General features: G+C 51.5%; 1 protein-coding gene across 4 annotated transcripts in view; it reads left to right on the top strand.

Moving 5' to 3' along the window:
• Positions 1 to 25,227, top strand: part of Mdr49 (Multi drug resistance 49) — a 38,628-nt gene that overhangs the window by 5,055 nt on the left and 8,346 nt on the right. The window contains exons 1-9 of one of the 4 annotated variants that reach the window (XM_076904348.1): positions 4,083 to 4,197; positions 5,776 to 6,158; positions 17,266 to 17,399; positions 19,843 to 19,912; positions 20,349 to 20,433; positions 20,969 to 21,162; positions 21,489 to 21,737; positions 23,470 to 23,883; positions 23,950 to 24,373. In XM_076904348.1, coding sequence (XP_076760463.1) covers positions 17,288 to 17,399; positions 19,843 to 19,912; positions 20,349 to 20,433; positions 20,969 to 21,162; positions 21,489 to 21,737; positions 23,470 to 23,883; positions 23,950 to 24,373 — 1,548 coding nt within the window. In that variant the 5' untranslated portion in view covers positions 4,083 to 4,197; positions 5,776 to 6,158; positions 17,266 to 17,287. Of the gene's footprint in view, positions 1 to 4,082; positions 4,198 to 5,775; positions 6,159 to 17,265; positions 17,400 to 19,842; positions 19,913 to 20,348; positions 20,434 to 20,968; positions 21,163 to 21,488; positions 21,738 to 23,469; positions 23,884 to 23,949; positions 24,374 to 25,227 lie in introns of those variants that run through there. The other 3 variants (XM_076904350.1, XM_076904347.1, XM_076904349.1) reach the window with 3 other exon arrangements.

The following is a 25,227-nucleotide window of genomic DNA, read 5'->3' as shown; positions in this document are numbered from 1 at the left end:
AGACCGTGATACGAGCGCCAACTTTTCAAGTGGCTTTTAAAGGATTTCATCGACGAACGCTCCGAGCTAACGTTATCGATTAATCGCGTTCATCCTCGTCCAAGGGGACGAGATTGCTCCTCCCCATCTGTCGCGAAACGTCCCTTCGCCATTCACCTCGCAAATTCGAATCGCTGTTGAAAAAGACTCGATGCCTCGCGAGAAATCGATCACGTTCGCGATTCGCTGACGGCGAATAAATTACGAGCTATCCAACGAGCACGCGTGTCGCAGTCGTCTCGATACCCTCTCGAAACCGAGGGAACAATGGGAGCGTCGCCAGTTGAGCGTGAAACGCGATCGTCCAAAAGAATCCTTGAGAACCGTGCAATCTTATCGCCCCTGCCTTTTCCTTTCTCCACGGGGAGATATTAAAATCGTAATTTCCGTAAATCCCAGCGCGTTGCCGCGGCGTACCGGGTTTTTCTTTCTCTCGCGATCCTCTCGCAACCCCCTCGCGAACCACCCTTACCTCCAACGCTTGGGACTTTCGACCGATTCTGGTTGAAATGGACTGCTGCACCGTGCGCTGGGCTGTTTTTCACGCACGGACAGACACCGCGAGCGGGAAGAGTATTCTTGGCCGGAGATGAGACCGAAAGAGGGACACGGTAGTCGGAGGCGGAGCGCGGATTAAGAAAGGGAATGAAAAAGGGAAGGATCTGCTCGAGACATTGCATCTTGATGTTATTAAGCGGCCTTCGCTGCAACCGTTCCCTCTACGGTCCAGCGATATTTCTCTTCCCAAGCTTTTTTCTTCCGCAGCGAGAGCTTCTTCATTTTTCCGTTCTCTTCTTCGCTCCTCGCGGCACTACTCTTTTTCTTCCCCTCAGAGAGCGCTTCAGCTTTGATTTCTTTCTCTCTCCCTCCTTTTTCTAGCGCGCGATGCTATTTTCGCGCTACGTTGTACTTTGTTTCCCTCAGAATCATAAATTATACATGGATCCCCTTTACACCCTTTACCCTGCAACTTTTTAAGGGCTCTTTCCCTCCACCCGCGGTTTTTATTGCGCCAACTCGGGCCACCGCGGCCCTTTCGAGCTCGCAATCAGTGTCACGGAAATTTCTTGCCATTCCAAGGTACACGAAGTCCCAGTCACCGATTCTGGGAACGTGTTTTACGACAACAATCAGTGTTAGCGTTGTCGTTCCAATTTCCAATGAAGCGTGTCGCCTGTGAAACGATGAAGCGCCTTTTTCATCGTTCACCAAGTGTCGTTACTCCTCTCAGACAGAGGATCGCTGTCTCTCGTGGCGTCAACCGAGGAAAGAACGCGCGAGGTTGTCAGAAATTTTTCGGCTGTTTCGAAGTTCATCTTCTCGCACTCGCGGCGGATTCTAATTAAAACGACTGGTCGAGATAGGGGTTGGGCAGTCGGTGTCGGCGACCGTTCAAAGGGAGTTGAGAGGTCGTCGAAGCGCTTTCATAACTGTTAATAGGAAACAATTGCCGTCTCGATTAAATTCCACTGAACTATTACGGGCGTCGTCGTTGTCCCGCGACTGGGAGGAAGCCCAGGCGCTCCGGGCCCTCCAGTTTCGAGGTGACTGGCCTTTCTCCGTGTCGAGACCGTCCGAGGGGATTCCTCCGCCGGTGGCCGTTTCCTAGCTCCGCATTACCGTAATAATCAACCGGCCTTTCGAGGCGATTTCGTAGTCAGGTCCATGATTTGTCGTCGCGGCGGGTACCAGCCGAGTATCCGCGATTTTCCAAGGGCTCGCGCTGCTGAATGCCACGGAATATCGAGCAACTGCGCGTCGAGGAGGGTGCACAATGGGAGCACGGCACGAATGTGGATCGCGGCCCGTTGAATGGCCCACGAATTCCCTCCTCTAAATAGCCTGGGATCGATGTTGGATTTTTTAAACGAGTCCTTCGAATCGAGCGAGCCTACGCACGCGTTCTGCTGGAGCGTTCGTGGAGATTCGACGAGCAGCAGTGTAATTAGAATTGAGAGACGCTCGATTAACAGGGGATGATGTAAGTGTCATCTGCTGGAAATCGCATTTAAATTCTCGAGTAACCAGAAAAGAAGCCGTATGGTCGTCAGATGTTTCGTTGACGACGCGAGGGGCAGGCGCTCGAAGACGTTTCCGTTGATAATTGGAGTCAAGTGTCTAAATGTTTTTCTCCTTTCGCTGGCTTCGATATCGCCGGAATTTCGACGTTACGATCGCAGTCCTGGAGGCTACTCGAACGGAAATACTCGAGCGTTCGATGGTCGCGATAAAGAGAGGCCGCGTGATGATGGCGGCGACGAGATCATTGATAGATCGCTTGGTCTACTTTCATCGGCGTTGTTTACTCCGCGATGGCTAATTGCCGTTTCGAAGGCTCTCTGGCAAGTGGATCGTTCTAGCCCCCGCGTGCGTTTATTAGTCGATGGTTATCCGCGTCGAGTAATATCGTCGCCGCTGGTAGCATTGTTGTCGATCATTGAACCACCTGGAGACTGTGCTCCGTCCTGTGGTGCGCGATTAATCGTGACTCACGATCGCTCGTTATCGAGTGACCAACCGTGGCGAACTGCTGAGAGCCTCGAATACTTCTTTCTTTATTACTCAGACGAATTTTGTTTCGTTTCACGTCCACAAAGTGGAACGTCCGCGAGTAGTTGCCAAGGATGGCTGTCAAAAATCGTGGAACGTCAAGGAAAACTGGGCAAACCGTATCCAACCTGTCCACGTCTCTTCTTATTTCGATATGAAACCGTCTGCGCGACCGCAGCTGCGCGTATCGAAGCGTGTCCCGCGTCAATCCGGATCCGCGCAACAGCGTCTTTGGAGCGTTCTTGGAAAATTTCTGGCATCAGAAATGGGTCACTGTGTCCACCGCGACGTCGAGGTCGATCCCGTTGCAGCCGGTGCATCTGCATTATGCAGTGGCTGAAATCGCGCCGCGTATAGCCGGTGGACGGCGAATAATCGATGCCCCGACTGGTGGTATCTGCCGCGTCGCGTCTCACCCGCGATACGGAGCGTTTTTATCAAAGGACGCGGTCTCTAATCGGACGTGCGGGAGTTCAAGTTGGTTTGCTCGACGACCGTCGACGTAGCAATAGGATCCTCGCGCTGTTTAAATGGCACGTTGGACCGCGTTCGTAGGTTCGCGTGCTTCGAGCGACGATTAGAGGTGGCGAGTCGCTACGCGATCAAAGACGATCGCTGCTGATAGACTAATTATGTCCGCTGGTTCGCTTTTAATCTCGCGATACGATCCCCCGTCTTTATCGTTCTAGATTGCGCTACACTGTAGATTACGCAACCCACCGTGTTTCGATATTTGGAAGTTGCACAGAGGCGCGTGGGAGTCGGTTAAAACGGTCGATCCGAATTTCGAGCCCTGCTGCGCGGCGGACGAAAACCGGCGGCTGATAAATCGGCCGGATTATATCCATTCATCAGGGTACGGGAGCCAGTTTGTAGTTTGTAGCCGTTGTGCTCCAGCAACCCACATTTATCTGGTGCCAAGCCTGCGCTTTCGTATTCGCGCTCAGCACTGCACGGCTATCCGGCTATCCGCGAATGTCAGTCTTCGGTTGGAATTTTTCCTGCCTCGCATTTCGTTCCTCCCCTTCATCGATCTGCTCGAGGATCGGCTGAGATCGGCTAGGAATCGCGACGGCGACGGCTACGGCGACAGCGAAAAGTAGTCGACGACCGTGGTCTAAATAAAGCTCACCCCTGGCAGAGGAGCGTCGTTGGTTGCACGTGAAAACGGCCGGGATGGAAAATAACGCGGTGTCTCGACATCCGTTCGGCACGGAGACGAGCGTCAGAGGGTTTCGAAGCACGTCATCGGGCGGTCGAAAAGCCTGCCGGCGTTAGACGTCACCGTTCGAGACCAGGGGCGTCGCGACGCCTATCCGTGCCAGGCGGACTCTTTCCCAGAAATTTCGACGTTATCCGGTTCGCACCGGTTCCCGCTGGCACGCTTCCGATCGCCGCGTAGACGCGCACACACGCCCGCGTGCCGGTGGCCCGTCCCTTTTCGACGTGCTCGCCGCCGCTTCAATCCGAGGGGGATGAAAAAGAGGGGACACGGCATCGTTGCGTAAGCGTCTGGACGCCGAGGCACCGTTGCGTCAGTCGTTCGAAAGCTACTAAGCATCGCGGTCCACGAAAAGCCTCGAGAGAGAGATAGACAGACCGGACAGTGTGAGTTTCTCTCAAGTAGATCGAGAGATCGAATATCGACCGCGAGCGTCCTCGCGCTGGGTTTCCTCCTCGTCCAGGGCTCGCGCACCCCCGTCGCGTCCGCGCGCATTTTCGCCACCTGACCTTGCTGAGGTTGTAGAATTTTCAAGGTCAATGGCAGCGGCGAGCTTCGCGGTATCAACACGACGGAGAACGCGCAGCCGCGTCGCGGGTTCGAATTTTATGGTGGCGCCTGATAGACGCGAGGTACGCGCGATTACGGGGGTTGGTTCGTGTTAGAGGCCTCGAGAATCGATTGGTCCAGTGACGTCGTCTTCGATTCATCGATCCTCCCGTTTGTCTACGATCAGACGTCGACTGATTGCGTAAGAACGAACGCGTCGATCATGGGATTACTTTCAGTCGCGTGTTTTTCTTCTTGTCGCTCCTCCATGAAACCCAGATGGGAACCGTTCAAGGGGCTGTCGTTCCTCTGTTTGCTTCGATCGTCGTGGACGCACGCGTTTGTTCGTTCGAGAGGGCGAAGGCAGACTAAAAATGTAGGGCGTCGATGGAAGCGAATGGTGCAGTATTCGGCGGAGCACGTGCAGCCAGGCTCCACTGCAGCATCGGATGCTGTGGGTGCTCTCCTTTAAGGTGCCGCGTCACTTTCCACGGTAGAGTTTTTCCGCGACCCGGTTCCCACGTTAAACTTTGATACCAGCCGTTGCATTTTGCACGTTCTGCAAATGTGAGCGTTCGCGACGAGTGTTGTTTATTCGCTCTTTCCCTCCCCCTTTTATTCGTATCCGCGTTTAGCGACGACCAGACGGAGACGCAACCCTTTCGACGAATCATCGTCCCTCTTTCCTCATACGTATCGGATTATAGCTTCGCAGGGAAACTGGAATTCCCTTGTCATCTGTTTAATTGCGTCGTTGCGTGGCTCGACCACGGATTTTCCTCGCTTCGTCCATCGGGAACCGTGACACGCATTCGAACCGCTCTTAATGAAGCCTCAAAGCGGCAGTGTTCGTAGAATCTTAGAAGCAATAGCTTCCCTGCTATGGAAACCGTCATTTTTTGTTTTCATTAACTGCAACTCGCATTTTCCTCCTCGTGTTCCATGTCAACGAATATCGAGATAGATTCGTGGAACAGCCTTGGTTATTCGACTCGTCCCCATCGTGTCTTTCCTTCGTCAGCGTTTTCCATATACGGCACTTCTTTGTTACGATTCAGCTGTCGCGTGTTTGATCAACGTTAGATTTATGGCCGCTGATACTTATCAATGCGTTGCTTCCACGCTGTTTCCCAATCGACGTCTCCTGGACTTATCTAAAACGGAGCGGAATCTTCCTAGAAACCGAGTTGCGAAACCAGATGTTCCTCGTTTCTGTCTTGGAACGCGTTGAGAACTGGACGACTACACTGGAACCGTTAATTATTCAGCGGCGTTAATCGTAATCGTCCGCGCGACGACGCTCGATCAGGCGCCGCGAGCGAGAACGAGGAAACCCAGCGGCATCTAAACACCGGGAGCCGGCGTTATCTCGCCGCTGTTACCTCGAGTGTATAAAAGACAGGCTCTTTCGACAGGTGACTTCAGTAATTCGTGCTCTCTGGCGAGGACTACCGGTCCTCCGAGCGTTTGTTCGCCGTTCTGCGTCGCGTGTGTTGCCCGCCCCTCGACGAAGACACCGTTGTTTGGTGCTGAGTGCGCGTCCACCCCTCTGGCGTGACCCTGCTCGCCCGCTCGAACGGTTCACCCCGTTCGCTCGCCATTTGGATAAATCTTGGATTCGTCTACGCTCCGGACCGCGCGACTCGTGCACGGAAACACGCGTGCACTCTCAGCCCGCATAGTGAAGCCTAGTGAAGTAGCGAGGGACACTTATGAAGGGGTCCGTCAACGCACCGAGGCCCATCGTTGATCAGAACAGATATATTTGGGATAACGATTGGAAGCAGTAGTGGACAAGGTACGTGCTGGGCATGTGACCAAATCCCATCGTGCGTTTCTTCTTTCTTTACTCTGTTAACTTGGGGACTGATGGTATCGCGAGGGTAGAATGGTCCATAGGGGTTGTTAATCGAAGAACGACTTTTTCTGTCATCGCGCGTTCACGCGGGGATGATTAATCGCGACAGCTGACGAAGCCATCGACGAGGTCGATTCGCGTGATCGGTGGAACGTGTCGAACGCACGCATCGCGCGTGCAATGGATGCAACAGGAAAGCGTCGGTTCGACCTATGATTCGCGCTCGGGTCAAATCAGTTGCCTTCGACGCGCTCCACCTTGATCCGCGCGAGGCGTCAATTACGAATTGCCGTCTTTGATTCAACGTAGCTTTTATTTCAAGCGATGGAGCAGCGATTCTGCGAGAACAGGCGAAAAGGTAAACGACCATGGAAAGGGAACGCGAGGGAGCCGGTGAAACCTCGCGTTCGCGACTTAATCCTGTTTAAAATTCGATCGGCTACGAGCGGGGTCTCCGCGTTTGCCTCTCGCTGACTTGTTGCCTCGGGAACGACAGCGTTTTCAGCGACTCCCGCTTATCATAATCGAGCCGCGCGTTTCGATCCGCCTGTTCTTCCGCGCGGCTGCCCGCTCTCTATTTCGATTCCGCGGAAACGGCCATCCTCCGGTGAAACGAACTCGTCGCACGCGAACTCTGGCCGCCAGGAAATTTCCACTTCGAATCGGGTAAAATTCGCCCGCGTTATTTCCGTTCCTCTCTGTTCCTCGGTTGTTCATTAAATCCCCCGCGATAGTTCGACAATCAGCGTTCATTCTCGTTCGGAGAATTCCATTTACTCTCTGATCTCCATTTCCCCTCTGAGCGTTTCGAGCTGCGAGTTTGGAAAAATTTCGAACGCATCACGGCCGCAGAGAGTCCCTGGTTAGCGCGGCGGGTCTCCAAAATGGCGTTTATACGCGCGAGCGATGTTTATTAAACCGCGGCTGGGAATTGGCGCAAGGTTCCGCCGCGATTCTCGTGTTCGTTGACCTACACGAACGGGAGATCGGACGATTTACCAATTTTCGCGGGAATTTCGTGGTCCCCGGCTCGTCGTTCGTGTTAATCGTCCGCTGGTGTATTCTCAGCGTTAACACCGCCGAGACTAAAATGAAGCCCGACCGGATGCGCTCTGCTACGCTCTGCCGTTATTATCACACTCGAAGTAAACCCCGTTGATACGTATTGGTCGTGCGGATGGTAAATTGGTGGGACGCCAAATTTCTGTTCGACCAATCTCACCCCGTCTCTCTCTCTAAATCCGATGGAAATCGTTGTTGCATCCGTCGTCTCGTCTTCGCGTGATCGTTCGACTGGAGGGGTGGTGGTTGCTCAGATTTGCAATGGACGCGAGATATTTCATTTGGAAGCTTACAAGTCGAATAGTTCGTCGTTTTCTGTTCCGATATAGCACGTACGTAGGCAGCAAGGTAGACGAAGCTCGCTTAGAGGTGAAACGAGTCTCCAGCGGAGGAACGCGACGCTGGTCCTCGTGTTAGGAGCCCATTTACAATGTTAAGACGGGGATAAGGTTCCTGCGTCTTCGTCCGAGGGAAAAATATATTCCTTCGAGGACGATCGCGCAGATTTATGGCCCGTTGCGTGGAGCAAGCGAATGCCGTGACGTAATCGGAAATATTTACCGCCGTTTCACCCAGCGAAGGACCGTCCTCGAATCCTCCGCTTCTTTTTCTCTTGTCTCTCATTGACCGTTTTATCGCGAGCAATGGCGTCGCGGCGGGAAACGACGCTCGAACGGCTATCGAGGCGCGCGCTCTTATTTCTCGCCGATTTGTTCGCGCCAGGTTAAGTTGGATCCGCAGATTAGGTGCACGCATTCGAATTGACGAAAGGGGTTACGAATAATACTATCTCACCGCCGCGTATCGTCGCTGAAAAACAAGCTTGCGCGGTGACGCGCGCGTTTATCTGTCAACCGGATAAACTCGTATTGGTTCCTTTTTTTATGTTTTTTTTTTTTTTTAATCACGCGACGCGATACGTTTTGGGTATTTTTGCGATCCCCACAAGCTCGATACAGAGCACGCGTGTGCGTTCTTCTCGCGCGTGGAAACGATTGGTTATCTAATTTAGCAACTAGGCCTCCTTTCGCGCCTTATCTCAGCTGAAATAGACAATTGGTTGCGAAGATAGGAGGTCGTACATGTTGCGCCGTTTCATTATTCCTACCCTCGTTATCGTCGATCTCGCGTCGACCGATTTTCACGCACCTAATACGTGCCTGCTAAATCCATCTGGGGATTCCGATTTTTTACCTACCACTGGCTATTGTTGCCGAGGCTTTTCGGATTTGTGACTCACGAGAAATTAATTACCGCGCGGATTTACTCCTTTTCTGATCGTATTCAAAATGCCCATTGACGGTTCGACGCGGCTCAGATAACGGCGTCGCGTTATCAACGCCTCGCGAATCTCCGCCATTATCTTCGACGCGATCGTAAAGATCTGTTGACGTCCTCGCGTATGTACAAACACTCTTTGGTGTTTGTCAATAGAGACGGCAAATTTGTAACAGCAATGATAACAGGTCCCTTCCACCTTTTCGCGACGTCGATCGAAATCGGCTGGCCTTTCGTCGATCGTAAGGTTGTTAGATAATTTTTCGGTGTTCCCCAGCCGCGATACGATCGAGTGCGCGAGTTGGCAATTAATAACGAGTCGTCGATTGCATAGACGAGAAACGTATCGCTAACTTTATGACTGTAAGCTGGGATCGGTGAATCGATTAGATACACATTCGTCCTCTCTCTGCCTCTCTCTCTCTCTCTCTCTGGTATCGTTCGCGAGTAAACAGAGGCGATTCTCTGTTATCACGCGGATGATGCGCCACGCGATTGCACCACCGATCACGCCGTTGCTCGATCGTTTCCCAGCGCTGCGTGTACCAACGCTCGAGACGCCGTGTCAATAAACGCATCCGTTCCGCGAATGATTTATCGTGGACCGGTAACGTCGTTAACATCGAATATGTAACCAGCTTCTTATCAACGCGATACCGATCTGCTGGTCGAAACGAGCGCCGCGTTATCGCGGACCCCACCTGAACGATTTCAATCGGACCAGGCGACTGTTACTGATCATCGAACGTCGCGTCGGATCGTATCTGCCTATTATACGAGTAACAACGAAATGCAAATGTTTGCTCTTCGTATCTGCGTTTAGTCCGACATTGGGACGCGATGGTTGCGAAGGGTATTCGTTACATTCTCTTGCTAAATCATTAGAAAAATCGAAAACGATCAATCGAACAGTTTTACGTATAATCGTGTTTCACTTGCACGCGAGGATGGAAATACGAACGTAAGAAACTGTCAGAGGAAGGGCGAGGGGCGAGATTCGATTCGTAACGATCAAAGGATAAGGCGTATCCGGACGGCTCGGAAGCTCGTTACTTCCGGCGGTGAAATTCACGGGCGGCGGTCCACAGGGACGGGGCGAGGCACGAGCGGTGATTTTCGTGGCGACGTTTTGTGTTGATTCGCGTAACAGCGTTAAACTGGAAACTCCCGTAACAGGATTGGACGGTCGACGAGCCGCGGATAGTTAGCGGCAGCTGTTGCGCAAAGGATTGTCAGCCGCCACCCTCTCTTTCCAACACCCCTCTGCCCGCTGACAAGATCCCTGGCCCGCTTTAATCTTCTTTGTTACGCGGGATTCCCGTCTCCCCGCGTGAATTCTAATGATTCGGAATTTCTCCTGAAACGTGCTCTCACCCTTCCACCCCCCTCTATCCAATTATCGTCCCACGTGATCCGTGGGGTTTTCGCGTTTTTGGCTTCGTTTCCCTCTATTTCTCTTCGTTTTCTTCTTTCTCTCTCTCTCTCTCTCTCCCTTTTGCTCGTTTTTTATTGTGGTACCGCGGATCGGATGAAACTAGGCGAAATTGGATGCGATCGACAAAACTTACGTGGTTGAGAGTAACACGGGACTATTCGACGCGACACGAAAATCTTCCGAAAGCTAAAATCGATTAGAAATTGCGTTAGAATTTTTTTTTTGAAGAGATTGATCGTTTTCGAGGAAAAGTAAAGACGGCAGATCGTCTTTGTGTACACTGTTATATAACAGATTTATTTCTCTACGGTATCGTTTAATTAATCAGCGCGACGATTTTCCAAAATTCCCAGATTCTTATCTGACTCTGAAGTGGCGCATTAAAGAAACGCCAGTTCGGTGAAAAGCGTATAACATGCTCGATTAGATCCGTGAAAGTCATTGGCTGGAATCCTCGCATTATACGCGAGTTAACAAGAATGTTGCAACGATGTCCTCCTCGATTTCGAGGCTCTTCGCAATGGCGTTGGTTCCTCCAGATGTGGATCGAGCGAATCGCAGTCAGCACACGAAATCCTTTTAACTCGCGTCTCGATCGGATCGGTTGGACCGCGCGGGAAACGAACCCTCTCCCCTGTTTTAATTTCCAACCAAAGTCTGAGCGATGGAAAAAATTGCGACGAGGTGCTCGTATTTTCCGGTGTAGTAATCGGTGGAGTTGCATCGCGGCTAGCTGGCGCGGCTATCAAACGGCAGATTCATCCACGACACGATGTATCGACGGCTCATCGATCTCGTCCATCTAACCGTGAAACGAACGCGGCGATACGCGAACGAACGGCCTCGCGCGCCCACCCTCTGTCCGGATTTGTTTCCGTTTCTGAAAAGGGACGTCTCCGTGCTGAATCGCCGGGATCGCGGCGCAACGAGACGGCTGCAAACAAACCGCGTGTTTGCGTTCTCGCTCCGCGGGACGTCGAGAAGGAACGTTTGTCCTTTGTATTTTCCGTACGGATAGAAAACAACGCTGGAAAGTCCTCTCCCCTGGTTGTTATACTCTCGTAACGTGTACGCTGTACGCGTGAATAATGGTAATCAGACAAATTTCTCCTTTGAGAACCGTGAAACCTCGATCGATCAGGGTGTCTCTCCGTCGAGCCGCGAAGATAGCATCTCCTGGGGATAAACTGAATCGCGTCACGATAACGATGTCACCCAGATATCATTCATCGTTTCGAGTGGTTATCAATTAATCCAGTCGCCTCGTGACTGGCTGTCCTATTCCTACGCTTCCTCTGGACTAGCTTCCCTCGTGATCGCGCTTCTTGGCGCTTCTTGGCAACGACCAGCGCCGCGTCTCTCGCTTGAAACGGTGGAGCCTCGGATTGGTCGATCTCGCGACGAAAAAAACAGAGAAAAAATGCTCCACCAAGAGGCATCTCCGCCATTATCGCGCGATATTTCGGGTCTAACCGCGGTCGATGAAGCGAGAAGACGAGGCGCGCTGGTTTCTGCCAACGTCGAAGAAGCAGACAAGTCGAGTTGGCAAAGAGGTGGGCGGCGCTGGCCAGACTCGTCCAAGGTTGCAGACGGACTCGTCTGTCAGGGTCCTTCGTGTATTTAGCGTTTCGATCGTCGCACGTGGACCTCGGGTCGCGTGTACGTAAAAATACCGCCAGACGATCCGCGAATAATACGCGTCCTCTCTCGCCTGTCCAAAACGCGAACGTTCCCTTCGCTTCTTCGCTCGTACGCTCGCGGCTCGACGCGACCATTCGGCTAGGCTATTCCGAGAATAGGCCGTCGAATCTAGCCTAATATAAACGCGTGTTTATATCTTCTGTCCGCTTCGTGCATAGAAGAGAGAGAAAGAGAGAGAGATGAGTTGTCCCGATTGCATCGCAGTTCGCTGAGATTCGAATTCTGCGCGAGATAAAACGTCGCAGCCAAGTTCAAAGCTCGCGCGAGAGCGTTATCGTTCAGGGAGAATCTGGAGATAGGCGGAAATAACCGAGTCAGGGATATTTTTAACAGCGATAGTGTCGCGGGGAGTGTCTTTCGTGGAGTCGAATTGACAATTTCAAGTTTAGAGGAGTCGAAGGGACGCGCGTTACGTAAAATCAGCCGACGCAAAAGTTGCCTCTGGCTTCGAGTGATTCTGTAATTGGGCAAACGATCGACTTCTTGCAGTCGCTTCGTTTGGAGGCGACGCTTCTCGATCGATTTAATCGCGATTTATTCAGAGCTCGCTCTGAATCGCGATCCAGTTTTTGTTTCGCAGCAGGGTGTAAGACGCGCGAGGGAGAGCGCGCTGTTTCGGAACGTCTAAAGTTAGCCGTCGGTCGATTATCGAATTGGTCGGTGCACGGCTGGTGGGCATCGACTGAGAGCGAGAAGGAGGCCGCGCGAACGCGTAATTCGGATCGTTAACAACGAGGTATACTCGAAATAAATCCCTTCTAACAACACGGTCGAGCCAAGCGAAATATTCGGATCGCACGGTCCAGGAAAATAAGCCGGACGATAAAATCGCCGATGCTCTGAACGCGAATCTCATAAATGACAATCGAAGTCCACCGCGCTGCTCGATTCGATCCCTCGAATTAAATATTGAAGCCAGACGGGCAGAGAAAACAAGCCGCTCGACCGCGCGAGCGATCAAATCGTTCCTGTTCCCAGTACCGACCTTCTAAGCGACGATTTACACCCTCTACATTCCATTCTGAATTCATCCCTCTGTTCGAGAGACGATTTCAATATTCGAATCGTAGAGACTTGGTTCGAATGGAATTTTGAAAAAACGCGAACCTCGTAAACGATAATTCCCTTGGTTTTAAAAGCGAAGGATCCAGGCCCTTCAGGGGAGGAACGGAGCGATTCGAACGGAAACTGTTCCATTTCGAATAGGAAGTTAGTTCAAACATTTGTCGCTGGCTGCTGGAACGGGGTCGAGGAAAAAATTCAGTCTGAAATCCCGTAGGAGCTATTCTCGCGGTGGTAATGGCCGAGCGTGGTCCGGAAACGCGGTTGAAAATCGCGGCGAACGAGCGAGGCGGTACCGTTCGAACGTTCTGGCGGAGCGTCCGGTCGCGGGCCCGCGAAAATAGACCGTTTGAAAACGCGGTGGGAATTAATTTGTCGGACTTAACGAATCTCGAAGGGCGCGGGTGCGGCCGAGGTGGATCGCGCGAAATTGCTTTAATTAGAACTCGGGACAGCCGAGGGATCTCGCAGCTTTTAATTCGCGTTCTCCACGCTCGCGGAAAAAGACCTGCCCGTTGAAAAGTCGCGCGTCTGCTGTTCGCCACTAGTCAGAAACGATTCCTGGCGAGTTGTTAATTGAGCCAGCGATAATCACGTTTATCGCGACTGAATCGACGTTTATAGCGGAGAACGTCGAACGGAAATGAAGAGGTTACCATTGGTGTGAAGGAAATGGCGCGAATTGGGTAGAAGGTAGTAAAGAGCGTAAGGAGAAGCGGACGGTCTGTGGTCAGACGCACAGTGGAAGCTGGCGTGCCTCGCGCTATATCTGCCTGTCTCTCGACGGATATATTCCACCCTGGAATTCCTTTCGAGTAAAGGTTATTCACCTAAATAAGAGCCAGCGTGTTTCTCCATCCATTTCCCCGGACCAAGCGCTACTCGTTCCTCTCTGGCTCGCCTAGTTATCCATTTATTGTTCTCCAGAACATTCATTACATTGCGTAACGTGTACAAGGTCGGAGGAGTATCGATAACGGTGACAGAGCCGAAACGAGGAGATATCAAACGATAAAGACCCTGATGAAACATGGAGCGTGTGTTTGTGCAACTTTGTGTGCTGACGATTCGAGGGAGAGCCGTGCCAACAGAGATGAGTCAAACAAAACAGAAGCTATATTCGTAGGAATTATGGAGAGATTACACGCGGAAATTTTCGCGTCGGAATCGTTTCATCTGAACGTCGACGGTGGCGAAGAAACGGCCGGCGAAATTACATCACAGCGGCGATAAATCGCCTGGGGTAGCTATTTATCGTTCTGCCGAGGATTTCGAAAGATTCTATAACGCGGATGGGGGGGTGGAGGGGGAAAAAAATGTACGCCGCGGTTCGCTGGAGGATTACGCGACGCTTCCGCCGTTGGGAGGCCACCGTTGAAAATTAGTTTTCGAGCTTAATGGAGTTTCGCGATTGCGAAAGGTGCCGCGATGTACGACGAAAGTCGCCCACCGAACTTTCCCTGTAACTTTAGCAATTTTTCCCATTAGCCGCGATTTTTCACCGCCGGAACACGGCCCTGACGAAGTTTACCGCCGCGCGGAGCGCTGGGTAAGGGGGAAGATAAAGGGCTGGGAACGATACCTGGAATACATTAGCGCGACCAACTTCTCCGCGATTGTTTTCCGCGCCGAAATTCGTTCCCAACGACGTGCTGCCGTAATTTCAGAGAGATTAAAAGACATTTGCTTGCTACCATTCGAAGAAAATTATTCGAGATCCAAGGGGTGCTATTATTTAAAGCATGTTCGAGGGGTTGGAAGAGAAAGACGTGTTTTTCCAGCCTGGTTAGTAGATAGTCGAGGCGCAGGCTTCCGAGCTGGATGACAAAACGGTGCAAATGCGTCTCCGTATCTCGTTGGCGGGTCCTTCCGCTCGACTTCCGGTCCCGCGATCTCGTCGATGATTTACGAGCCGCGAAAAAGAGTCCCAGACACGGGAGAGGCCGTGCATCTTCAGGGACAATTTATCGTTGCATCGATCCTGTAACGAACGGGAAATTTTTATAAACTGTCGTTCGAGAGGCTAACGCAGGGAGAATCGAATCGCCTGTACCTGATCCATGGAGTTATTGGATCGAAGGACGAACGAAATCGTCGAGCTCTCGATCAAACGAAACAGGGTAATTCGAGATTGCCCTTCTTATTGATTTCTCTTGGCCTTTCATTACTGATAGCGTCTCGAATCTGGCTTCGAGAGCGGCAACAGACCTCGCTAATAAAAGCTCCATTTCCGGTTTTGCTCTTCCGTCGGATACCAGGACCGCGTATGATCGAATTGGAAAATATTGGAGACTGTTGGCAGTCGATAGACTCGAGTATCGTTGTGAAACAAGTTTCGTGAATATCTCGAAATTGATAAAGTGGAGAAGATGAAGAATCGAGGGACGAGGCAATGAGCGAGGGTCTCAGACATCGATACAGCGACGCGTCGTTACTTCTAGTTACCGATGGCGCGGCAACACCCCCTGCGATTCGTTGATGAAAGGCGGGACAATATAACAAAGGAACGCTTGATCAAAGAGCAAAATTAATGAGAGATACGACCGGTGGGAATAAAAAATAAAAGGTGCCAGCTCCTTTTTTCCACCCCCCTTTCTCGCCAGTGGCTTCCTCTCGTTTGCCCGACGGAGCCTCGTTTAAAGTGCCTTCGATGTTCATTACGGCTCGCCTCGACTATCTATCGTCGGTGCATCGAGAAGAAGGCGGAGCGCGACGGACGCAAGGTGTCTTGAGAGATCGCACATGCCTCCCATTAATCGAATTACACCCACTAATTCAAGGGTGCGCGTCGTATAAATTAAAGCACCGGGTCTGATCAAATCATCTCGATTTAATTCGTCTCGCAGTACCGGGAGATCTATTTCTTCGCGCGATTAAGGGCGTCCGCGTTTCATCCCTTAAAAGCGATCCTCTCTCTCTCGAAAAAGTCAGCGAAACGACTCTGCTCTGGTTCTACGATTAAGGACCCCCTGTCTCGCAACGCGATCTAACGACCTGGCCGTTTTTACCGCGTCGTTCGCGCGGCAATTAGGCCAGCGATTACACGCAAGAAAGTTCGCGCGATGCGCGACGCGAGTTGCAAATTGCAGTTGTTGAACGTTAACGGTTTGTCGCGGTTCCAATTGCGTAGTTCCGGCCAAGTTTCGCGGCCCACGCTCGATCCGTGATTCCAATCTTGGCTGGGTCGAATCGCCGCTTTCAATTTTTCTTCCGAAAGCTTTTCACGCTTTCAAACGTCCTGCAGACACACGTTCCTGTCTCTGCAAGAAATCGCGAACTTCGCCATTCCTTTCGCTCCACTTGCGCGAGGATCTTCTCGTATTAATGACAAGAAAAATATTCGGAGAAACTTTTGCTCGCTGAATTAGGTATCCAAAGAAAGCTCCGGAGTTCTACTCGATTTTACGAGCTAGCGATAGAAGACAGTGGCTAGTTCGAAATTATCGTTTTACACCTCGTCGCAGCCTGTTGAACAGTGAAGAATTTAGGTAGAACCACGTCCCAGCGCTAAAGATGTTCATCGCGATCCTCCTTATCTCGCATCCCTTAAGTTCAACCCTCACATATCGCGTAGCTCTGAGAGAAAGAAAAGTTCTCTCCCCCTTCGAAAGTTGAAAAAAGAAGAAGCATCGTCAACTACACAACAACCAGTTCTAATATTGTCCGACGAAGGTTTTAATCGTCGATGTAATCGTGACGCGGCGAAACCCTGTCCCCGAAGCAGACGTAATCGTCGAGTCCCGTCGGTCAATCGATTAATTAACACGGATTAGCGCAGTTTGTAATCATCGCTTAGATTGGATATCCTGCACGGTAAACGTATGATACAGTGGATAATGACCGGGGTAAATAGAGTTTGTTGTCTCTGGATTATCGTTGCTAATTGCAGTTTGCGCAAAGCCGGCGCGTCGGACGGCGGAACGCGCGCGGTTGTTACAGATCGGGCTGCGACAATGGATCGGCTGGCACAAATACCGACCGCAACAAATACAGGGGCCGCGAGGCGACAATCAAAACGTCAGACGGGGCTTAATTTATCGCGAACCCGCAAGGCTGCGCGGCTACCTTTTTTTTTTCCTCTCGATTTTTCTTTTTTTCTCTCCATTCTCAACGACGCCTGACGCCATCGTTCCATTGTTCCCGGTTCGTTGCGATCTCGAAGGGCCTCCGTGTACGAGCGTGACGTATCGAAACGAGGCGATACGCGTACGCGAGGGGCGAAACGACGCGAGGGGGTGTTGCCAGCGAGTTTTGCAAACATCACGCTTGGAACGCGTCGGCTGATGGGGTCCGATTGAATCGAACGGCGTAGCTCCGTTCGAATCGATTTCCGTGCCTCCGCGCAGCTTTGGCGAGCGTGATTTTGTTAATTAGACTTGGCAGCGGGACGAAAGAGAGAGAGAGACTGTGACTGATCCGCGAGTGGATCGATCGCGTGGATTTATAGAATCGTTATCGAGTGCCTTTGCAGATTGCGTTAATACTGATTACTTTCTGGTTTGATTGCAGAGTTGTTAATTAAGAATGCGCGATGACACGGCGAATTTATCAGTGGACAGCAAATCCGCGCGAGAAGGCGCAGGGTATGGAAATGGAACCCCCCAAAACAAATTCTCACCGCCAGGAAAAAATATTCTTGAAGTGTAAGTAACTCGAAACTCAATAGCGACGAATCCCTGTTGCTTCCGTAGCCTTTATCGCGAGTTACGCGATTCTTTCTCTCCCCTACACTCACGAGTGTTCGATACCAAAGCACTCCGCCGCGCGGGGAAATTAATTTACACTACCAGCGGCTGAACTTTCCGAGGAACTTCGCGTCTGCACAATAGCTGGGGGCGAGCGGGCGGCGGGGTGCAAGTGGCGAGCTTATCCCTCGCTGATCGATGGTTATAATGTTTGTGATCGATGAGATGAGAAATTGCGATTTGCAATTTTCCCCTCTCTTTCTATTCGAACTCGACCGCTCGCGCTGCGGACGCTCGATCGTCGATGATCGATCGCGGGCCAATAATCGTCGAGATTTCGCGAAATCCGCGGTTGCTGGATTATTAAACCGTTCGTTCTTTTCAATTATCGGCAATATCCCGTTTAATGCCCGCGCTTAATCGCTCGTGATTAATTGTTAAACGGTTTAAATTGCACGGATGATCGCCGGGAGGAATTAAAATGGCGTTCACGGACGGGTCGTCGCGTTTCTTCGGGGAGTTGCCGGGGAATTTGCGCATCGTACGCGGCGAAGTTGGGAGATTGATCGGCTCGAACGGCGACAGATGACGGAGAACTACGGACACGGCGGAGGCGCGTGCAAATTTTTCTCGGATGGATAGTTCGCGGAGTTTTCGCGCGCGATAATTCAGCGGAACTCGGTGCGCGCCGGGAAATAATCGTTCATCTTGACGGATGGATCGAAACCGAGCGAGATTAATACTCCTTGGAAACTTGCGCTCCGCGAGCACCTCCCGCGGGAGAAAGAAAACCGCGGGTGCATAAAAAAATCGTTCGAAAATCGGTACGAAGTTGGCTCGTGTTAAACAATCAGCTGTGGACCCTTTAATTGTTGAACGTAAGGGCGCAGCGTTCGCGATAGTCGAGTGTTCCATCCCTTGTGGCTCGCAAACTTTCTTCGTACCCTTCAAAACGGCTCGTCACTGACAGTTTGACGCCATAAGCGATTGTGTCGTAACCCAGCTGACGCCAGCCTTTCAGAGGACCGTTTAGGGGGTGTCTATAAGGGTGTTGGAAGCTGTCACTTCCTCTTCGTACAACTATGTATATCACTCTTACTATCTCCTCGTTACGTCTCCCTGTTTCACCTCGTCTCTCACCACGGCGGGTCTTAACAATTTTACCACGCTAGCGTTCTCCACCCTTAATCATCCGCGTCGCTACTTGCCCTCCGCTTTCTAATCTCGCGTCACGATTCATAATATCGTAGCGCCCTTCGCCAGCGTGTAAACTAATCGACACGGTTCTCACAATCGCGCGGCGTCTTCCACGAATAATCCGAGGATCGAGGGGAGAAGTTGGCCGCTCGAATTCGTGGAACGCGTCCCGTGCACCAGGGGGTAAATTCGTCCGTGAGGCGGCTCGCAATCCTCCCCCTCCGCGCTTCGTCGTATAAAATGTCGATCGTAGATTCGTCGCAGGAAGTTTCGAACAGCAATTACGCCGCCTAATGGAGGCCCCCGCGGGAAGGCCCCGGACTTGCCGGAAGTCCGGCAGTTCTACGAGCCGTCGCGACGGGAACTTCGTTTTTCCCTCGACAGCGTGCGTCCTCGTTGTGATCCGCGAACAGACGATTTACGCGGCGCACCAGCTTGATTTATGGACGCGTGCGACGTAACGCGCCAACTGACTCGTTCATTTCGATTCTCGAGAACGACGCGGATGAATCTTCCGGTAGCGGCGAAAGGGGTGGCTTCGCGGCGCCTCTGAGAGAGCACCTTTGGGGATGACACGCGTGGCCTTTGAGAGATAGCAGCGATCGTTATCGCAGGTGGAACATCGTTTCACGTCGCGTGGTCGATGGGTTAAGAGAGGGTCGTTTCGATTTATCGATCAGGGGCCATTTGTCATAGCGGCTCGATCGAGGAAGCTCTTTATTTCTTCGATACGGAAGTTCCATTTGCTGGTCGGACCACTTAGAGTGCTGTTGGTTTTTAAATACTACCATCAAATGATCCTCTGGTGGAAATCGACTTTCGTGGTCGGTTTCGCCGCTCGATTTCTTCCATCCGCGAACCAGGAAACGCTCGACGATCGTTATCGCTTGTTTATCTACGCGCGTTACGATCGTGAACGTCACTCGTTCCGCAAATTTATTGCACGCCAGTCATCTTTAAATCAACCGTTTAATAATCCAGCCACGTTCTATAAGCGACGCTTTGGATGTATAACTTTAAAGAGCCGCGTAAAGAATATTTTAAGCGACCCCGCGCCGTTGTCTGAAAGACGACGGATAAATCGCGGTCCCGCGGCAGGTGGAATACGGGGGACGATCGCACGTTTAAGGCTACCCCTGCTGCCGCGTACGAAAATATTGTCGCAGGATGTTGTGTGTACGGTACCATGTATATTTTATTTCAGACACGGTCAAAGATGCGGAGAAGGATAAAGAGGAAACCGAGTATATGCTACAAGAGAATGGAAAGCCAATGTACGAATATAATTCTTACAGATCGAACGTGAAATAATCGTTAGATAGCAAAAAATGTATAAATATATATGGGATTCAGGATGCTTGCAGAGAATTATGGGAATAATTGAATGATTGTCGACTCTGTTCGTCCTAGAGACTGGAAGAATCGTATAAAGTTTATCAAATTTCTTAATCGTACCAAGTATACCCGTCAAGAATACTTCCGGACAGTACGTTTCCTATTTGGAGCCTCGTAGCTCTCAAGTTTCTCTGCTAATTCGTAGCGATCGATTCGTATCCTCTCGTACCCGGAAGTACTCTTCGACAACACTCGATCCATGCTGCTACGCGCGCAGTAGCAGAACGCGAGAATGCAATGAGACGAGGCATCGAAAACCATCGCAGAAGATTCCTCTATCCCTCGATTAAATTCCCTATCACTTTGTGTCCGCAGTGAATTCGTGCCACCACAAACGAAGGAGGAGGACAAGCCGGCTGCGCCGACTGAAACTTTGCCGCCAGTGCCTTACTTCAAGCTCGTAAGTAATCCCTTCGACGTCGTTCAAAAGTGTTGAAAAGTGACTCCAAAAAAAAAGAAGAAAATCGTTTTGACGAATATAACTCGAACAACCCGTTAAACATCCGGTACCGTTGAAATATCGACGGACTGGTCCCGATTCGTAACTGCGGGATCCATCTTCCGCCAACGGGGTAGAACAGCCGCGGCCATCGACGCCCTTTGTCTTTGACAAACTTAACGAGCGCGGTCCCGCCGATCGATGCTGCCTGTTTTTGTTTAGAACTAGTCAGATATCCGACCATTAATCACCGTTAGGCCGGCATTAATTTTCCCTGGGTTAAATCTCCCGGAAAGGCACAAGTTGCCCGGCACTAAATCACCCCCGGGAAATATGTTTCTGAAATTTTCGACTAGTTCAGCGACAAATTGCTCCGTCGACGACGCGGAATTCCGCGTGGCTCTCGTGGTCCGCGCACGACGACGATTAACGTCGACGTCGACTTCGATGGTAACTGGCGATTCGATTCGAACGTTTCCTGGACCTTTGTTCGCAGTTTCGATTTGCAACATGCGGGGAGCTGATGCTGGTATTCGGCGGCCTGATCATGGGGACACTGACAGGCCTCTGCATCCCCGTCTCGACGATCCAGTACGGTGAATTCACCACGTTGCTGGTCGATCGCAACATGGTGAACCAGACGAGCACGCCGACGCTCATCATGAAATGGTTCGGCGGTGGGAAGGTCTTGTAAGTGTTAGACGCGTCCGCTGATACTTTTCCGGGCCCTGTCGTATTTTTAGCGCGACTTCGAGACAGGCTGGTGCACGGTCCACTCCGACGCGATCCAGCTGACGAGAGAATAGATCGTCGCGTTCGATATAACCGCGTCTGGTTTCCTCTAGTTCGACTGCGTGGGCGTATCTCGCCGGAAGAGACTCTGTACCAGCGAAGAATTCTCGCGAATGCTTCGCGCGCTCGTAGAATACGTGTCGCGATTTTAAATATCGTTTATCGAGCATCGATGAAGCTTGAAACGATCGATATACGAGAGTTGACGAACGTCTCGATCGCAGGGGACCCAACGTTACTTATCAAGAAAGGATGGACGCGCTTTACGACGACTCAGTGGCGTTTGGAGTGTCCTCAGCGGCGCTGTCCACCCTCCAGTTCTTCTTTGCCGTGTTCACGGTCGACTTGCTGAACATCGCCGCCTCCAGACAGATCGTCCGTGTCCGCAAGATGTTCCTGCGCGCCGTTCTCAGGCAGGACATGACGTGGTACGACATCAACACGTCGACGAACTTCGCCAGCAGGATGACCGAGTAAGTATCGAGAATTTAAGTGTCCTAGAGTGAAATGAAGTCGAGATTCACGAGCTCGTTCGACGAGCACCAACTGCTCGACGCGTCGATTTATTCGACGCCTCTCGAGGAAGCTGTCCGAGCAGCGAATACGTTTCCACCGCTTCAGACGGTATCTCAGAGACGCTTAAGTAGCCGTATTTTCTCACGGTGATGCGGCTTTAAGAGGAATATCGTAGCTTCGATCTAGCCGCGCGTCTGCGGATGTAAACGCGTCGCGGCGCGGGTATATAGGACGAGGGAAGCGAGAGGAGCAAAGTTCAGGGGACGAGATCCGCTCATCAACAGGTGGCCGCACGCGAAACTCGAAATTCTCGCGCGATACACGGACTGTCACCGTCGTTCTGCCCCTCGCAGTCGACCCGCGACGCAGCGTTCAGAGGGCCAGGATAATTATCGAAAAGTCATGGGTGGCGGGTCATAACGAGGCAATTAAGCAACCGTCGTTAGTAGAGCGGTGTCGTTGCGCAATTTGTTTATTTCAAGACGAGAACACTCGGTCGACGGTGTGACGCTGGTCCCGTTAATTACGACACCATAAAGTTCAGACGGACACGCATTCAGCCGGGCAGCCGCGTTTCCGGTTCGCGAGTGGACAGCGAGAGGCGGCTGCGAGGGTGGCTCGCGTCGTCTCGAATCATCCGGTAGACAATGAACGCTGTCGTAAATATAGCGTTCTGATACAGGTATATTCGCGGCCCACTTAAAAGATCGACTGGCATTAGAAACACTTTGGCTCGTCCCGTTGGTCTGCATTTATAATGGCAATTACGTAAATCCTACTTGCGCCATTCCCTGCTCGCGGGTAAGTTTCCTGAACCACAGAGGATCGCAGCAACGAGCGCTAATCAGAAACGATCCGGTGGGCAATTTTATCTGCGCTCGTAAATCGTTTCGCGGTCGTTCGTCAGAACGCTGACTCGCGTCGTTGCCGTTTCCGTTCCATTATCTCGCGTTACGAGAGAAAAGAAACCGTTTCGTAATCGTTTCGTGATCAGAGGTAGGGGGACTCGTGGCGAAGCTGTTCGCCACGGCTAGAGGCAATATTGGTTCTGAGCTTAGAGCGATTACGCGATGATCGTGGGTACGTGTTATTGTACTCTAAATGCTGTGTAATCACCCGGAAGTGTCGGCTGGCCGGGTAACGTCGGTAAATCCTGACGTCGCGCCAGAACGTTTTTCAGGAATATTCGACGGCATCGCGGCTATGCCGCCATACCAGCCGCGACCCACTTTAATTCGGCTATAGCGACCGGAATCGCTGTACCCGACGCGATATATGAATCCATGGAATAATTTTAGATGAAACGTGAGCGACTACGACTGCTCACCTTGACATTTCCTCGGCGTATACGATAACAAGTACCGTGCTTTAAAATAATACGCTAGAATCGTCTATATTCGTATCGTTAGATTCTAATTTCGGAGTGTACGCGAGATCACCTTTGACTGTTCACTTCCGTTCGTCCTATTAGAACCGACAACTAAAACCCAATAATCGTCCCTGGTTCAATCAAAGGTGGCTCTCGCATCTCACTTTCGAAGGATAACACGCACCAGCGGATTAACTCGCTGAATGGTTGCCCGCGACGCGTGTTATTTTCGTCCTGTTATTGTCGAACGCTCGAGATTCTGGCAAAAGCGCGAAGTATCGTAGCATACGCCTACCTGAAATGCTCGCGTTCGTTTCCAGGGACTTGGACAAGATGAAGGACGGCATAGGCGAGAAGCTGGGCGTGTTCACCTATCTGATGGTCTCGTTCATCTCCTCCATCGTGATATCCTTCATATACGGTTGGAAGTTGACCTTGGTGGTGCTAAGTTGCGCGCCGATCATCGTGATAGCCACCGCCGTCGTGGCGAAGGTTCAGAGCTCGTTGACGGCTCTGGAGTTGAACGCTTACGGGCAAGCAGGAAACGTCGCGGAGGAAGTGTTGGGCGCCATCAGGACGGTGATCGCGTTCAATGGAGAACAGAAGGAGGTGGACAGATACGCGGAGAAGTTGGTACCCGCTGAGAAGACTGGGATCAGACGTGGAATGTGGTCAGGCGTTGGCGGTGGTGTTATGTGGTTCATCATATACATCAGCTACGCCGTCGCGTTTTGGTAAGTTCGGTTGAAACGTTTGAACCTTGTTCCTTTAACAATGGCGATCGCGTTCCCCCCTCTTAGGTACGGTGTCCAGTTGATCCTGGAGGACAGACCAAAGGAGGTGAAGGAGTACACTCCAGCGGTACTCGTGATCGTGTTCTTCGGCGTGTTAGCCGGCGCTCAGAACATGGGTCTGACGTCGCCTCACCTCGAGGCGTTCGCCGTGGCCCGTGGCTCAGCGGCGGCCATTTTCCAGGTGCTCGATCGCCAGCCAGCGATCGACAGCCTGAGCAAAGAGGGCCAGAGGCTTCCATCGGTCACTGGCGAGATCGAGTTCAAGAACGTGCACTTCCAGTACCCGGCCAGGAAGGACGTGAAGGTGTTGCAGGGCTTGAACCTGAAGATCAATCGAGGCGAGACCGTGGCGCTCGTTGGCGGGTCCGGTTGCGGGAAGAGCACCTGTCTGCAGCTCATCCAACGTCTCTACGATCCTGTGAAGGGCCAGGCAAGTGGGCCGTGAGACCTGCTGCTGTCTCTCGTCTAATTTCGCGTGCTGTTTGCACGGTTTTTTAAATAATTCGTATCCCCGCGTGGAATTATATCGTAAAAGTGTTGAAATTCGAAACGCTGCCGGGTCTCGTTAACAACAGGCTCGCCTGTATCCGGTTCCCTCTTGTTAATATAAAGAACTCCAACGCGCTGCTACCTTGGTTCCCTGCATTAACGATGCGATAATAATAATAATAATTCGCGGATTTATACCTGGCGTTGAAACATGTTTTTTAACGCGGTTTCACGTTTCGCGACGGTATTGTCAAATTTCCTTGGTTACCAAGCGTTTGTCTATTTGCGAGTTATTTATTTAATCGCGACAGAGAGAGAGAGAGAGAGAGAGAGAGGGAGAGTTTGCCATATTTTTGTACCCTCGTTGCGCAACGAGCACGGTTAATAACCCAGCGTGAATATTTGACCAACGTTCCTGTGCCCTTTTCAAGTTTCACGATTCGTTTCGAGTTAAATACTACAGGGCAACAACAGTTCGCAGGGCGCAATTTTGGATTCAGCGAGAAGCTCGCGATTTTTCTCCCGCTGTAGAATAACCCCGGGAATCCTGCTGGATTCAGACTGCTGCTGACGAATTTACTTATCACCGGTGGGGTTAACAATATCCAAGGCCGTGAATATTCCATTATTACATCTGTACCAGCGAGCTGACGACGATCATTTTACGGAACAAGTTTGAAGCGTTTGCTCTCGCGACGAAGTAGGGCGAGTCGTTTTCTCTCGTCAGTAGTAAAACTTTTACGAGCCTCCTGTTTTGCATCCGTCGCAGTTTCTACCCGTCGAAAATATTACGCA

Source organism: Xylocopa sonorina, chromosome 11 (assembly GCF_050948175.1).
Source record: "Xylocopa sonorina isolate GNS202 chromosome 11, iyXylSono1_principal, whole genome shotgun sequence".
Lineage (NCBI taxonomy): Eukaryota > Metazoa > Arthropoda > Insecta > Hymenoptera > Apidae > Xylocopa > Xylocopa sonorina.
The sequence above is the reverse complement of the archived record's forward strand: the minus strand, read 5'-3'. Positions and strand labels throughout refer to the sequence as shown.